Source organism: Poromitra crassiceps, assembly GCF_964638095.1.
Source record: "Poromitra crassiceps genome assembly, chromosome: 5".
Taxonomy (NCBI): domain Eukaryota; kingdom Metazoa; phylum Chordata; class Actinopteri; order Beryciformes; family Melamphaidae; genus Poromitra; species Poromitra crassiceps.
The window spans coordinates 19,449,104-19,464,819 of NC_139642.1; the positions used below are offsets into that span (position 1 = coordinate 19,449,104).

Below are 15,716 nucleotides of genomic sequence, written 5' to 3' on the forward strand. Positions count from 1 at the left end.
TCACCACCAGGGGGCGGTGTCCAGCTGACTCTGTATCCACTCCACATAGTTGGCCACTCGGGTGTAGACGCCATACACCCTCTGGCTGCCGCACTCCTCGGGCCCGCCCCAGGACACCAGCCTGAACACGGCCCAGCGCCGGGTGACCCCGTGCTCCATGATGAACGCACCCCCGCTGTCCCCCAGGCAGGTGTCATGGCCGCCGGCGTAGAAGCCGGCGCAGAACATGTTGTGGGTGATGTTGTAGCTGAGCGAGCGCGAGGCGTAGCTGGCCTGGCACTCGGCCTGAGCCACCACCGGCAGCTTGACGTACTGCAGCAGGTCAGAGGTCATGCCGGGGTCAGCGGGGGTCACGGCCGGGTCGGAGGTCAGGGTGGAGGGGTCGCTGGAGGAGGAGGAGGAGGAGGAGGAGGAAACGTTGGGGTTGGAAATCCCCCAACCAGCGACCACACCGAGGGAGTTAGGGAGAGGAGTGGGGGGGCCGTCCTGGGAGGAGAGAGAAGTCAATCTGAAGTCAATTTAATTTAATTTAAAACATTTGCATTTACATTGCGTATTGGCAAATAAACACAATTTGTAGCAATTATTAACATTTGCTTCAGCCTCACTTCAACTGCTGAAAGCTGGCAACAAACCTTGCTGACCCACCTTGCTCTGTGGTGGTGGGAGGCAGACGAGGCGGATGACCTCGTTAAGCTCCACCCCCTCCCTCAGCTTCAACAAGGCGATGTCGTTGTTATAGTTACGACGCTGAAACTCCGGGTGCAGAAAAATCTTCTCCACAGACCGGTTGGTGGCCAGGTGCTTGTCTCTGGCATCATGCAGACCCAGGTAGACCTGAAACCGTCAGGGACACAGAGGGAAATTACCAGCAGACACCAGGCTCATACCTCCTGGATGTTAGGCTGTATCTGATAACTTCTTCCAGTCACCACCTACAGACCTACAGCCTTTGCACCAGTTGTCCCCAAGTCATCTCATATGCAGATCTCTGTTTATAGAGATGATCTGAAATGTCCTCTGTACCTAAAACACCTACAAAATGTATTGCTGTTTGTGTGGAGAAACGTTCGACTTGTGTAATAAAAGAAACAAATAGAGTGCCGCAGGAAGTTAGCATGAGCATCACGTGGTTCCCTCGTATGGAAGTCAAAGGGATTTTGATATGGGGCTTTGGGTTAGATGCCTCTCATGAGCTCTGTGATTTACAAAAGTTTATCACTTAAAGTGAGACCTTTGTGTTCAGCAAGATCATCTTCACAAATGAACACCACCTTTATGGTTTTTGAAGCATTTTCTGAAAATCACAATTTTTGGTGATCGCATTTACGCTTCAAAAATCATAAAAACTGGTGTTCATTTTTGAGGATTATCCTCCTCTGGTCGGTCGGGGTGCCTGTTTCGGTGGGAGGGGAACTGGGGGAATAGCCTGATCCTCCCACACGCTACGTCCTGTCGGTGAAACTCCCTGCTGTCAGGTGAATGTGCATGTGCTAGTCTACAACTTGCCCCAGATCGGCAGAGGGGGAAACGGGGGGGCGCTCGATAAAAAGAAGAAGAAGAAGTGAAAGCGTTGTGCGGCACACCTTGACATGCTCGGGCGCCACGGGCACGACGCTGGTGTCCCTGCGTTGGGAGCGCAGGACGTGGGCGGCCGTGAGGACCCAGGATCCAGACAGCAGGGCCCCGGAGCCGAACCAGCGGTCCTCAGGAACCCGGGACAGATCCTCCACGCTCAGCAGAACCTGCCAGGGGAACAGGCCGGGCGCGGCGCTACGGCCGCCCACGATCCGCTTCACCTGGGCGGGCAGGGCCTGGGAGGGCTGGCCGCACGCTGCACGGAGGGACAACACAGCAGCTCACAAACAGTGTTGGACGGTAAAGTAATGTCATTACTTTTCATCAGTAACAGTAGTATAAGGCAGTGGTTCTCAAAGTGGGGTCTGAGGACCCTCAGGGGTCCTTGAGGGGGTTCCAGGGGTCCCCAGCAAAAAGGGGAATACATTATTTTGACTATAATTCCATCCATAAGTAACACAGTTACAGAATAATACTAGTCTGTACCATGTATATATTTAGCTAAAATTGCCATCTCTGTACTTTTGCCAACTTTGTACTTGTTGCTGTCACTTTGCCTTGCTAACTCTGCACTTGGCTGGAAATACTCTGTCCATATTTTGTATGTTTAAATGTAGGCATACTTATTGTGTTATTGTGTTGTCTATATCTCATGTAACGTGTGCACCTACTACACCAAGACAATTTTCTTGTATGTGCAAACATACTATGGCCGGAAAAAAATAAAAAATAAAAATTCTCAATGTATGACTGTTTTGGTCAGGGGTTTCATACACTTTCTCTAATAAAACATCTAAAAGCAAAAATCTTATCAGATGGGGGCTAACTTGGAAGACAGCTGGGCAGTTTGGTTCCAAGTTCTGAGTTGGTCCATTCTCCATTCTCCCCACAGCTGTAGGAACCTATAACACACACGCATGCACGAGCACACGCACAAGCACACGCATGCACGAGCACACGCACGCACGCATGCGCGCGCGCACGCACGCACACACACACACACACACACACACTCACACACACACACATTATTGTTGGATTGCAAAAGTTCAAAGTTCAGTTCTTAAAGACTTGATTCAAGATTAACTTGAACAGCCACCGTAAGTAATCAGATAAACTAGGAATTTGACTTCGATTTCACATCAATAGCAGAAGACAAGCTCACCCTCAAATCCAAAACACATATTTTTCCTCTCACCTGTGCCCTATACCACGAATGTTGTATAAGGAGATCCAGGATCTGTCCCTTGATCTGGTTTGTCTAAACCAGATAAGCTCGATTGTAGTTAACTTGTACTACGAACGTCGATTGCCACTCGTTAACTCGAACCAGGTTTTTCTAATCAAGCCGAGAGCTCGTGCACATGAAAATGCCCGTGCACTGGAGCTCGTGCCCGCAAAAGAGGCGTGGTTTTTAACAACTGCCAATCACAATGCAATATGGACTGCTCCAACTCCTACAGCGCCAGACACGCCTATTTCCTCATTGAATAAAACCACAAATAAAAATCTGCGTTGGATATTACTACTGTTCCCGAATGACTGTCTAAAGTGACCACTTTTATCCACACCAGTAATTTATTTGAAGAGCGGTTTCTACCTCCACGTAGGCTATCTACAGCAGCTCAATTCACCCTCTCAATAAACTCAAAACTGGCATGTCTTTTGTGGAAGCAATGTGTAATCTATCTCTAAGATGACGTTATGAACGTATATTTACCATAACATTCTCCTATACACTGTGTTATAGGAGAGACTGAATCTCAATGTACCATCTGATCAATGTACAGAGTCCAAATATTCAGCCGCAATGTCACAATTTGACATAAGCTTTATACTGTAAAGGAAGAGGAAAGGCAGAGAGGAGGGGTAGAGCAGAGAGGAGGGGTATGAACATTGGAAACGTGTGTGCGTCGTGCAGGCTCCTGTGTGTATCAGTTGTTATTGGAACTCGATGCACTGGACAAGGTCTCAGCAAAAGGAGTAGTCCTCTGCCATGGGTGAACCTATATGTGTCAGATGTCATGTCATAATGTGTGAGATGTCATGTCACTGTAACTCACTGTAGCATAATTATGTGTATGCAAATATAGCTTATTGATTAGGAAATGCCAATGGAACTTATATTTTTCTCTAACAGGCAGAAACACTAAACACACTCACATCGCTGCCCGGTCGGTCACCAGAATAAAACAGCATGTTGGCATGTTTTCTTGATTCTACCTTACTGTTACTAATGAAGAAAAAATCAGCAGGCAGTAGAGTGTTCTCCTACCGAGCTCCTTATCTCTGGAACCAGCTACCACTTACAGTCAGGGAAGTTACTTCAGTTTAAATTTTTCAAATCTAGACTCAAAACCTACCTATTTTCACAGTCATACAACTTACCTTAGCAGTGTGCCTCGACACAGTCCTTTCTCTTACCCTAGTATTCTGTCTGTCTTTCTCTCTGTCTGTCTGTCTGTCTGTCTGTCTGTCTGTCTGTCTGTCTGTCTCTCTAATACCCTGCTTCAGCACTGCTTCTGAGATGCTTTTGGTGTGACTGTGAACCAAGGGTTACCCTAGCTTTCTGTCAGTCTTATTCAACGGATACCTGTTTGACCTTTTTTCTCTTTTTTTTATATTATTTTTGGGGCATTTCGCCTTTATTTATTTTGATATAGGACAGTAGGCAGACAGGAAAGGTGGGGAGAGTAAATTCATATTTATCATCCACAGAACACTTCACCACTCATGTACATATTGTAAATATTGACTTGATTTGATTCGATTTGATTGCACTTTGATTGTCTTTAGTTTTCTTCCTACTTCTTATCTCTGTATATTGATGTAACCGCTATGCTGCATACAGACACTAAGACAAATTCCTCGTATGCAACTTGCATACTGTGGCAATAAAAGTGATTCTAATTCTGAGAGAGAGGGGATGACATGCGGCAAAGGACCGCAGGTCGGATTCGAACCCGGGTGTGGGGCCGAGCCTTTGTGGTATGCGTGTTACCACATATGTAGGCTTCAGAAACGTTGAGATTCAGCGTATCCGTGGCGTGCAGAAACATAACATGCCGACATTTGACCTCTGTGTGTTCCTCTTGTGTTTCTCCGTCTCCAGTCTTTGTGGAGCATCTCTCTGCAGCTCAGCTCCTCCGCTCCATCAGGAGGCGCCGGGCCAACTCGGGCTTCCTGGAGGAGCTGTGGCATGGCAGCCTGGAGAGGGAGTGCTACGAGGAGAGCTGCTCCCAGGAGGAGGCCCAAGAGATCTTCCAGACCCGCGAGAAGACGGTACCACCCACAGCACACACAAACTCAGTACACTTTATACCATGGTCTGGGTGAATGCTCTCTCCTGATTGGCCGGCAGGTGTGCGTTAAAATCGTTGAAAGGCTCAATTATGGGAGGTACGGTGGTGCAGTGGTAAGCACTATCGCCTCACAGCTCGAAGGTCGTGGGTTCGATTCCCACCTGGGACGAGGTGAACGCTGAAGGAATGCGTGCCCGTCCGCATGTCCTCGAGTGCCCACTGCCCGGGTGGGGTCGGCAAAAGGGCCTTTCTGTGTGGAGTTTGCATGTTCTCCCCGTGCCTCCCGGGGGTTTCCTTCATATAGGAACCCCCTTCACAAAAACATGCAATATCCTGGTTGCTAATGTGGTTCCTCCTCTGGTCGTTAAGGGCGCCTGTTCAGAGGGAGGGGAACTGGTTGGAATAGCGTGAACATCCCACGTGCTATGTCCTACCGGTGAAGCTTCCTCTGTCAGGTGAAAAGAAGCGGCTGGCTGACTGCCCATGTCTCGGAGGAAGCATGGAGCCAGTCTCGGCTCTCCCCAGATCGGCAGAGGATGGAGTAGCAACCAGGATTGAGAAATCAAGTGAGCACTAATGGGGGATAAAATGGGATACAAAAAATCTGGAAAATTTAGAAAAAGAAAAAAAAAATCTGTGCTCTGGACAGAGATGCCTTCCTCTGCCTCTGCCCCCCACAGTACCACGGCAACACCTGTCACACAAGTAGGAACCCCAGCTGTCATTGTTATCGACACCATTATTATTGAACGCTTCATTGATTTGTTCCTTATGACAGCTGACTCTCCAGACAATACTGTCTGTCTGTCGATCTGCCTGTCACTAACCTGTCCACCTGTGCGTGTGTGTGTCTGTCTGTCTGTCTGTCTGTCTGTCTCTCTGTGTGTGTGTGTGTGTGTGTGTGTGTGTGTGTGTGTGCGTGCGTGCGTGCGTGCGTGCGTGTGTGTGTGTGTGTGTGTAAAGAGGTATTGGAGTGTCGCTATAGAAATGGAGGCTGTATGCAGTACTGTACAGACCAGATGGGCGGAGCAGGAGTGCAGTGTGGCTGTGCTGCTGGATACAACCTGGAGCCTGATGGACACAGCTGCACTAAGACAGGTAAGACTTAGCCCCGCCCCTTTCACGGCTGTGTCGTCACACTCCGCTCCTACACAGTCCCTTATTTGATCGTTAGGAAAGCCGACAATTAAGTCTGAAGCCGCAGTTCAGCTAACAGGTCTTACAACTGTCACAGAGACATTTCAAGATTCAAGATTCAAGATTTGTATTGTCACTCCATGGTACAAGTATCACGTGTGAAATTCTTGTGCTGTGGACTCCGTTTACAACATAGTACAAATATAACAGGGCATATGAGTGCAAAAACAACAAGAGACACAACAAGCAATAAGGCAGTAGAGTGATAAGTCAAGTCAGAGACAGTGGCATATTCACTGCACTAGGTGCACATGTCATGTGCATACTTTAGATGTGCTTAACATTTTAAATTCAACGTATTTGACGTACAGGTGCAAATAGCATATACCTAATTAAACATACAATTAAACATTAGACATACATAATGGTAGCAGCTACAGTACGGTACAGTACAGCTACTACACTATTTGTGTATGTTAAGGAGTCTCGTGGCCTGCGGGAAGAAACTGTCCCTCAAGCGATTTGTGCGTGCTTTTGGAACCCTGTATCTCCTCCCTGAGGGTAACAGGGAGAACAGGCTGTTGTGGGGATGGTTTGTGTCTTTGATGATCTTCAGGGACCTCCTGAGGCACCGCTGGTTATACAGTTCCTGCAGTTCTGGCAGCTCACATCCTGTTACGTGCTGGACCGCGCGCCTCACTCTTTGTAGTGCCCTGCGGTCCATGGTGGTACAATTCCCGTACCAGGTGGTGAAGCAGCCAGTCAGCAGGCTTTCAATGGTGCCTCTGTAGAAGTCCCTAAGGATTTCTGGCCTTAGCCCAAATTTCTTCAGGCGCCTGAGTCCGTGTAGTCGCTGTTGGGCCTTTTTGACAACAGTGGCGGTGTGACCGGCCCATGTCAGGTCCTGGTGGATGTTGACTCCCAGGTACTTGAAGCTGTCCACCCTTTCCACCACTGTGCGTTGATGGTGATTGGGCGTGTGCGCCCCCCCCCCCCCCCCCTTGTAGTCTACAATAAGGGGGGGGAGAGGGGTAGGTGGGGGGGTGGAGGGGTGGTGGTGGGGAGGAGAGGTGGTGGAGGTGGGGGGGGGGGGGGGGGGGGTGGGGGGGAGAGGGGTAGGAGAGGAGGGGGGGAGAAGGGGGGGCGCTCTGGCAGAGGGGTCAAACCTAGCGTAGAACGCGTTGAGTTCGTCCGGCAGGGAGGGTGATGTGTGGGGGGATTGCTGTTTCTCCCCCTTGAAGTCAGTGGCAGCATGGAGTCCTCTCCATAGATGCCTGGGGTTATTAGAGTCCAGTTTGGACTCTAGCATATTGCCATATTCTCTCCGTGCTCTTTTTATAGTGGTTCGGAGGGCATATCTTGTCTGCTTGTATTCCTCTGGTGTTCCAGAGTTGAAGGCGGTGGTCCTGGCGTGGAGGGCAGCCCGGACATCACTGTTGATCCAGGGTTTCTGGTTTGGCATTAGTCTGATTATTTTTGGGGGGATTATATCCTCTGTGCATTTTTTTATGAAGCCTGTTACCGTTTCTGCATATTCGTCCAGGTCCCCTGCAGCCCTGAACTCTTCCCATGCTGTTTGGTCGAAGCAGTCCCTCAGGATGTCCTCTGATTGGTCTGACCAGCAGTGGGCGGTTCGGAAGGCCGGGGGGTGTTGCTTGAGCTTTTGATGGTACCTGGGAACGAGCAGGATGGAGGCGTGGTCCGATCTGCCGAAGGGGGGGCGGGGTGTAGCCTTGTAACAGTGTCGGATGTTCGAGTAGCACTGGTCCAGTGTGCGTTTTCCCCGTGTGTGGAATTTGATGTGCTGGTGGAGTGTAGGCAATCTCTTCCTCAGGTTGACTCTGTTGAAGTCGCCTGCTAGTATCAGTGCTGTTTCAGGTTGTTTAAGCTCCTGTGCGCTGATCGCGCGGTGCAGTTCCTTGACTGTGTTTGTGGCGTTGGCCTGGGGGGGATATACACTGCAGCAAGGGTGACTGACGTAAATTCCCTCTGGCTGTAATACGGTTCACATTGAAGCATTACATATTCCAAGTCCGCTGTGCAGTGCGTTCCCGATGTTAGTGATATTCGCACACCAGTTCTTATTCATCATCAGGCAGACCCCGCCGCCCCTCGCTTTCCCGGATCGCTCCGTGTCTGTGTCCGCTCTGTGTATGCTGAACCCGGGGATTGTGATGGCGTGGTCCGTAGTGTCGGGTGAAAGCCAGGTTTCAGTCAAACACAGGACGTTACATCTCGCTATGTCCGTTTGGAATTGTGCCCTTGCTCTCAGTTCACACATTTTATTCTCCAATGATTGCACATTAGCCAGGAGAATGCTGGGCAGTGGTGGTTTATTCGCTCGCCTTCTCTGCCGGGCAAGCAGACCCCCTCGTCTTCCTCTCTTTTGCCTTTTTCAAAGGTACTCATGCACCGTTGCAGAAGGGTCTTGTGATCTTGGGCGGTCTGAAAGCTCGGCACTGCTAATAAATATTTTTAAATATATTTCTTTAAAAAAAATCCTCAACTTTCAATTTCCTTCCAGCCATCACAGCGCTCGATATCGACCCCTGCTGGCAGCTTCCACCTCTTGTTTATTGTTGCAATAGGCCTATAGCGCACCGGCACACAGAAAGACACGACTGCTATCTTGCAGCACCAAGCTTTCAATGCTGACCGGATCACAACACCCTTCTGCAACGGTGAGTACGTTGCTGAAGGGTCTAACTGGTCTAACTGGTCTAACTGACTATATATGCCTCTTCTTTCCATCCAGCGGCGTTCCCCTGTGGCCAAAAGCAGAATGAGGCGTTTCACAATGTGCGGTCTCTGTTGGGGAGTCGTCCTCATCACGTCAACACCACAGAGGAAGACCACAGCGCCGACTGCAGGGTCAACACCACCGAGGAAGACCACAACTCCGCCTGCAGGGTTAACACCACCGAGGAAGAGTGGCTGAGCGTGAACCTGACCTCGGCACAAGGAGGAGGGAACAAGACGCAGCTGTGGAGGGAGGAGGAGGAGGAGGGAGGAGGTGACACTCGTATAGTGGGGGGGCGGCTGGAGAGCTGGGGGGGCAGTCCATGGCAGGTACATTTTTGTTTGTTTTGTTTGTTCGTTTGTTTGTATGTTTGTTTTACTTTTCTTAAGCACATCAGATTTACAGAGACTTTTGTACGTGCAGGTCCTGGTCCGGAGGTCGGATGGTTATGGTTTCTGTGGAGGTACTCTGGTTTCAGATCGCTGGGTTGTCTCTGCTGCTCACTGCTACCAGGAACCTCCAGACCACGTCACTATAGGTGAGAACAATGACTCTCATCGCACGGCGACAGCGCATTTGGAGGCGTGTCCAAGTCCATTTTCCACCGTTAAGGTTCAGTTATTGGTTTTTGTTTACAATGTGGTACCTTGTAAAAATCTTAAGTATTTTACTTTAATTATTTTGCCTTCCTTCCTCCCCCCTCCCTCCCTCCTCTCTCTCCCTCCTTCCCTCCCCCTCTCTCCCTCCTCTCTCTCCCTCCCTCCGTCCCCCTCTCTCTCCCTCCCTCTCTCCCTCCTCCGTCCCTCCCCCTCTCTCTCCCTCCTCCGCCCCTCCCCCCTCTCTCTCTCTCCTCCCTCCCTCTCTGTATAGGGGACTATGATAAGCGTCGTGCTGATCCTGGTGAACAGGTGATAAAGGTAGAGAAGGTGGTGGCTCATCCTCATTTCCACGACTACACGTTCGACAGCGACGTGGCTCTGCTGCTCCTCGCCCGGCCCGTCCTCTTTGGACCCACCGCCATCCCCGCCTGCCTGCCCGACGCGCACCTCGCCAAGTACCTGCTCAGGGTAACCACTGACTACATGTTCCTCTGTCTGTCTGTCGGACTGACTGTCTGACTGTCTGTCTGTTTGTCTGCCTGTCTGTCTGTCTGTCTGTCTGTCTGTCTGCCTCTGTCTGTCTGTCTGTCTGTCTGTCTGTCTGTCTGTCTGCCTCTGTCTGTCTGCCTGTCTGTCTGCCTCTGTCTGTCTGTCTGTCTGTCTGTCTGTCTGTCTGTCTGTCTGTCTGTCTGCCTCTGTCTGTCTGCCTGTCTGTCTGCCTCTGTCTGTCTGTCTGTCTGTCTGTCTGTCTGACTGTCTGTCTGTTTCTATAGGCACTTTATTTTGTGCACTTTAATTGCCCTGCACTTTAAATCTGAGCCAGATGATTCGGGCCTATCCACAAGTGTATTTGTCTCTTTTATTCAATTGTATTCTTCTTTTTATTCTTATTTTATTGTACTCTTTTATACCTACACATTTTTTTTTTTGTCAGTGTGATTTGTTATGTATTTTTTTTATGTTTTTAAGCTCCTTGCACCTCAATTCCAATGTAGTTTCTACTGCAAATGCTAAATAAACTGACTCTGACTCTGACCCTCTGTCCTCTCTCTAAAGCCCCTTTCACACTGGACGAAAAAAAAGATCAACTAACAAACACCCGCTGACATCTGGCTTTTGTCTTCAGTACAACTCACGTACAACTGGCATTCACTCCTGGGTCACATGACTCTGCAGAAGCATTCACTCCTGGGTCACATGACTCTGCAGTAGCATTCACTCCTGGGTCACATGACTCTGCAGAAGCATTCACTCTTGGGTCACATGACTGCGGTAGTAAGATATTCATCGGCTCCAGCTCCAATCGGGAGTGACGGAAACACCCGGGTGGACGCGCCAATTTTCAGCCCTTTTCTGGTGCGATGCGTTAGGGTTAGGGTTAGGGTCAGCTACCATTGAAGTGACGTTGGCATGTAAAATAGTCAGGGTTAGGGTTAGGGTTAGGGTTAGGGTTAGAGGGTTAGGGTTAGGGTTAGAGGGTTAGGGTTAGGGTTAGGGTTAGGGTTAGGGTTAGGGTTAGGGTTAGGGTTAGGGTTAGGGTTAGGGTTAGGGTTAGCTACCATTGAAGTCCCAGACGTTGGCATGTAAAATAGTCAGGCAGGAACATGATTTCTTGTTTGGGAACAACATGCAATGTTGCCAACAAGAATGTTGGCAGTTGTTGGAGAATGTTTGGTTGGTGTGCCATTGGCAAACACAGACAAACAAGGGTTGAACATGTGGAATCTGACCAAACATCTCCAAAACAGCCATGGCACACCAAACCAACATCTGTGTTTGTTGGAGAATGTTGGAAGGCCGATAGTTTAACCCCAGATTGAAAAGGAACAATGTGGATTCCGTCCTGGTTGTGGACCAATGGAGCAACTCCTTACTATTGCAAGGATCCTGCAGAGGGCCTATCAAAACCTATCAAAGATGATGGGTGGTGTGTGTCTCTCCAGGAGGACAACATGGGCGTGGTGAGCGGCTGGGGGGCCATGCATTACCTGGGTCGCTCCTCTCGCTGGCTCAGGAAGGTGGAGCTCCCGGTGGTCAGCCAGCACAACTGCAGGAACTCCACACAACAGGTGATTCAGTGATAATCAAATGCAACCAGCAGATGGCACAATGTGTCACTTTCCCTCTTCACAGAAAATAAAACCTTTATTTATTATGTCCATGACCTCACAGATAAGTTTAAACTCTAACTCTTTTCTTTGAGGGTCATCCTCAATCTCAGTCCAAGAATGCACATTAGCCCAACTCATTTTAAAGAGTTAAATTGGGTCCCCGTTGAAAGTAGAGCACAACAGTTGAACTTATCATGGTCTATAAAATATTAGATGACCTTTGTCCTAATTATTTCACCAAGTACTTCCAGTTTGTTCGGGACATTCATAGCCTGAACACGAGGGCTAGTGTAGCAGATTTGAAGCTACCCAATCTGGAAAGCAAAGTTGGGAGAAGTACACATCCCTAGTGAAATTAAGTCTGTGCACTCTCTGAATGGTTAAAAAAAAACTTCTGAAAAAAGTCTTATAAGCTAGAGTAACGTGTGAGCCTTCCGGTGTAATGGTATTTTGGTTTATCTCTTGTTCTTCTTATCCTTGATTGTTCTGTATTGTGTATTTGATGTTATGTGTACAGTATGTCATGTTTTTACAAGACCAGGGACCATGATGGAAATGAGTGTTTACACTTTTTCATGTCATCCCTTGGATTTTGTCATTCTTTATCCAAAATAAAAATCAATCAATCAATCAATTAATCAATTAATCATTCACATGCCACTGATTCTGAGAGTCACTGATGATTCGGGCCTATCCACAAGTGTATTTGTCTCTTTTATTCAATTGTATTCTTCTTTTTATTCTTATTTTATTGTACTCTTTTATACCTACACATTTTTTTTTTTGTCAGTGTGATTTGTTATGTATTTTTTTTATGTTTTTAAGCTCCTTGCACCTCAATTCCAATGTAGTTTCTACTGCAAATGCTAAATAAACTGACTCTGACTCTGACCCTCTGTCCTCTCTCTAAAGCCCCTTTCACACTGGACGAAAAAAAAGATCAACTAACAAACACCCGCTGACATCTGGCTTTTGTCTTCAGTACAACTCACGTACAACTGGCATTCACTCCTGGGTCACATGACTCTGCAGTAGCATTCACTCCTGGGTCACATGACTCTGCAGAAGCATTCACTCTTGGGTCACATGACTCTGCAGAAGCATTCACTCCTGGGTCACATGACTCTGCAGAAGCATTCACTCCTGGGTCACATGACTCTGCAGAAGCATTCACTCTTGGGTCACATGACTGCGGTAGTAAGATATTCATCGGCTCCAGCTCCAATCGGGAGTGACGGAAACACCCGGGTGGACGCGCCAATTTTCAGCCCTTTTCTGGTGCGATGCGTTAGGGTTAGGGTTAGGGTCAGCTACCATTGAAGTGACGTTGGCATGTAAAATAGTCAGGGTTAGGGTTAGGGTTAGGGTTAGGGTTAGGGTTAGGGTTAGGGTTAGCTACCATTGAAGTCCCAGACGTTGGCATGTAAAATAGTCAGGCAGGAACATGATTTCTTGTTTGGGAACAACATGCAATGTTGCCAACAAGAATGTTGGCAGTTGTTGGAGAATGTTTGGTTGGTGTGCCATTGGCAAACACAGACAAACAAGGGTTGAACATGTGGAATCTGACCAAACATCTCCAAAACAGCCATGGCACACCAAACCAACATCTGTGTTTGTTGGAGAATGTTGGAAGGCCGATAGTTTAACCCCAGATTGAAAAGGAACAATGTGGATTCCGTCCTGGTTGTGGACCAATGGAGCAACTCCTTACTATTGCAAGGATCCTGCAGAGGGCCTATCAAAACCTATCAAAGATGATGGGTGGTGTGTGTCTCTCCAGGAGGACAACATGGGCGTGGTGAGCGGCTGGGGGGCCATGCATTACCTGGGTCGCTCCTCTCGCTGGCTCAGGAAGGTGGAGCTCCCGGTGGTCAGCCAGCACAACTGCAGGAACTCCACACAACAGGTGATTCAGTGATAATCAAATGCAACCAGCAGATGGCACAATGTGTCACTTTCCCTCTTCACAGAAAATAAAACCTTTATTTATTATGTCCATGACCTCACAGATAAGTTTAAACTCTAACTCTTTTCTTTGAGGGTCATCCTCAATCTCAGTCCAAGAATGCACATTAGCCCAACTCATTTTAAAGAGTTAAATTGTCTCCCCGTTGAAAGTAGAGCACAACAGTTGAACTTATCATGGTCTATAAAATATTAGATGACCTTTGTCCTAATTATTTCACCAAGTACTTCCAGTTTGTTCGGGACATTCATAGCCTGAACACGAGGGCTAGTGTAGCAGATTTGAAGCTACCCAATCTGGAAAGCAAAGTTGGGAGAAGTACACATCCCTAGTGAAATTAAGTCTGCGCACTCTCTGAATGGTTAAAAAAAAACTTCTGAAAAAAGTCTTATAAGCTAGAGTAACGTGTGAGCCTTCCGGTGTAATGGTATTTTGGTTTATCTCTTGTTCTTCTTATCCTTGATTGTTCTGTATTGTGTATTTGATGTTATGTGTACAGTATGTCATGTTTTTACAAGACCAGGGACCATGATGGAAATGAGTGTTTACACTTTTTCATGTCATCCCTTGGATTTTGTCATTCTTTATCCAAAATAAAAATCAATCAATCAATCAATTAATCAATTAATCATTCACATGCCACTGATTCTGAGAGTCACCTGTAACATCTAAAAATAAAAATCAATCAATCAATCAATTAATCAATTCATCATTCACCTGCCACTGATTCTGAGAGTCACCTGTAACATCTAAAAATAAAAATCAATCAATCAATCAATTCATCAATTAATCATTCACCTGCCACTGATTCTGAGAGTCACCTGTAACATCTAAAAATAAAAATCAATCAATCAATCAATTCATCAATTAATCATTCACCTGCCACTGATTCTGAGAGTCACCTGTAACATCTAATGTAAAAATGGCAATACAATGTATTTGTGCATTGTGGACCAGGTGTTCACTGACAACATGTTCTGCGCCGGCTACCTGGATGCTGAGATTGACGCGTGCAGTGGGGACAGCGGTGGGCCGTTTGTGGTGAACTACAGAGGCACCTGGTTCCTCACCGGCGTGGTGAGCTGGGGGGAGAAATGTGCCGCCAAGGGGAAATACAGCGTCTACACCCGGCTGGGGAACTTCCTGGGCTGGATCCGAGACACCATGGAGAAACAGGGAGGGAATGCCACCGAGAGCTGAGCAACGCCGTTACCCTGAACTTCAGATGTGTTCAGCAAATATTACTGTAGATAGATAAATGTGGTTTCTGCTACCTTTGGTTACAGAGGTGTGATGATATTAAATGGCTGAAGCCAGGCGCGGACTGCATAATCGGGCACGTCGGGCAAATGCCCGGTGGCCTGGCCTGGCCTGGCCTGCAAAAAAAAAAAAAAAAAAAAAAATTGTGCCCGCAGTCAGGCCACTCACTGAACAGCAGGCCAGGCGCCGCCTACTGGTTTACTAGTGGTTTTGTTACTTTATTAGTTAGTCTGAAGTAATAATTACACTTCAGGGTTAAAGTGGGTGCATCTCATTGTAAAATTGGACTCGGCCCAAATTGGGCTTCAAACGGCCCAAATTGGGCTTCAAACGGCCCAAATCTGGCTTCAAACGGCCCAAATTAGGCTTCAAACGGCCCAAATCTGGCTTCAAACGGCCCAAATTGGGCTTCAAACGGCCAGAATTAGGCTTCAAACGGCCCAAATCTGGCTTCAAACGGCCCAAATTGGGCTTCAAACGGCCCAAATCTGGCTTCAAACGGCCCAAATCTGGCTTCAAACGGCTCAAATCTGGCTTCAAACGGCCCAAATTGGGCTTCAAATGGCCCAAAGTTTTCGCCGGAGCTCTTTTCTAGTCTATCGACTACTCAAAGCTCTTTAGAATGAATATCTCACAAAGGGCACCTCCACACGTAGCTCTACCTCCTTAGCTGCTGCCGCCCAAATGTGTCATCTGTTTAATATTTTAAATGTAAAGACTTTAAAGGAATAGTTCACCCAAAAATGAAAATTCATCAACTCACCCTCATGCCAAATGAAACAGGTGAAATTTGTACACAGGGAGCCTTCTCCAAAACAACTGAAGTCAATGGGGACCAGTTCTTTACAGTTCCAAAACAGGCAATCACCCTGTGAATAGAAAGACGTACATTATGTGTTTTAAATCAATCAGCTGTCATTGTAACTAAAGATGGTGTAAATATATGTTGTATTATGTAGGACTGGTTGTATAATTGGTAACACCTTGGTAAACCATCTTATGTATGCCGACAATCTGGCA

General features: G+C 47.6%; 2 protein-coding genes across 2 annotated transcripts; one reads left to right on the plus strand and one right to left on the minus strand.

Moving 5' to 3' along the window:
* LOC310776365 (mannan-binding lectin serine protease 2-like) lies at positions 1–2,762 on the minus strand (the record flags this gene model as incomplete). The annotated part of the gene is made up of 5 exons (XM_083636561.1): positions 1–486; positions 649–837; positions 1,587–1,834; positions 2,406–2,480; positions 2,744–2,762. 5 exons carry the CDS (start codon positions 2,760–2,762, stop codon positions 1–3), a joined length of 1,017 nt encoding a protein of 338 aa, XP_083492687.1.
* Positions 2,763–3,574: 812 nt separating this feature from the next.
* On the plus strand, positions 3,575–14,636 carry LOC310776366 (coagulation factor X-like; the record flags this gene model as incomplete). The annotated part of the gene is made up of 8 exons (XM_083636562.1): positions 3,575–3,578; positions 4,691–4,860; positions 8,096–8,213; positions 8,773–9,086; positions 9,181–9,295; positions 9,628–9,824; positions 13,251–13,376; positions 14,394–14,636. 8 exons carry the CDS (start codon positions 3,575–3,577, stop codon positions 14,634–14,636), a joined length of 1,287 nt encoding a protein of 428 aa, XP_083492688.1.
* Positions 14,637–15,716: the final 1,080 nt, after the last annotated feature.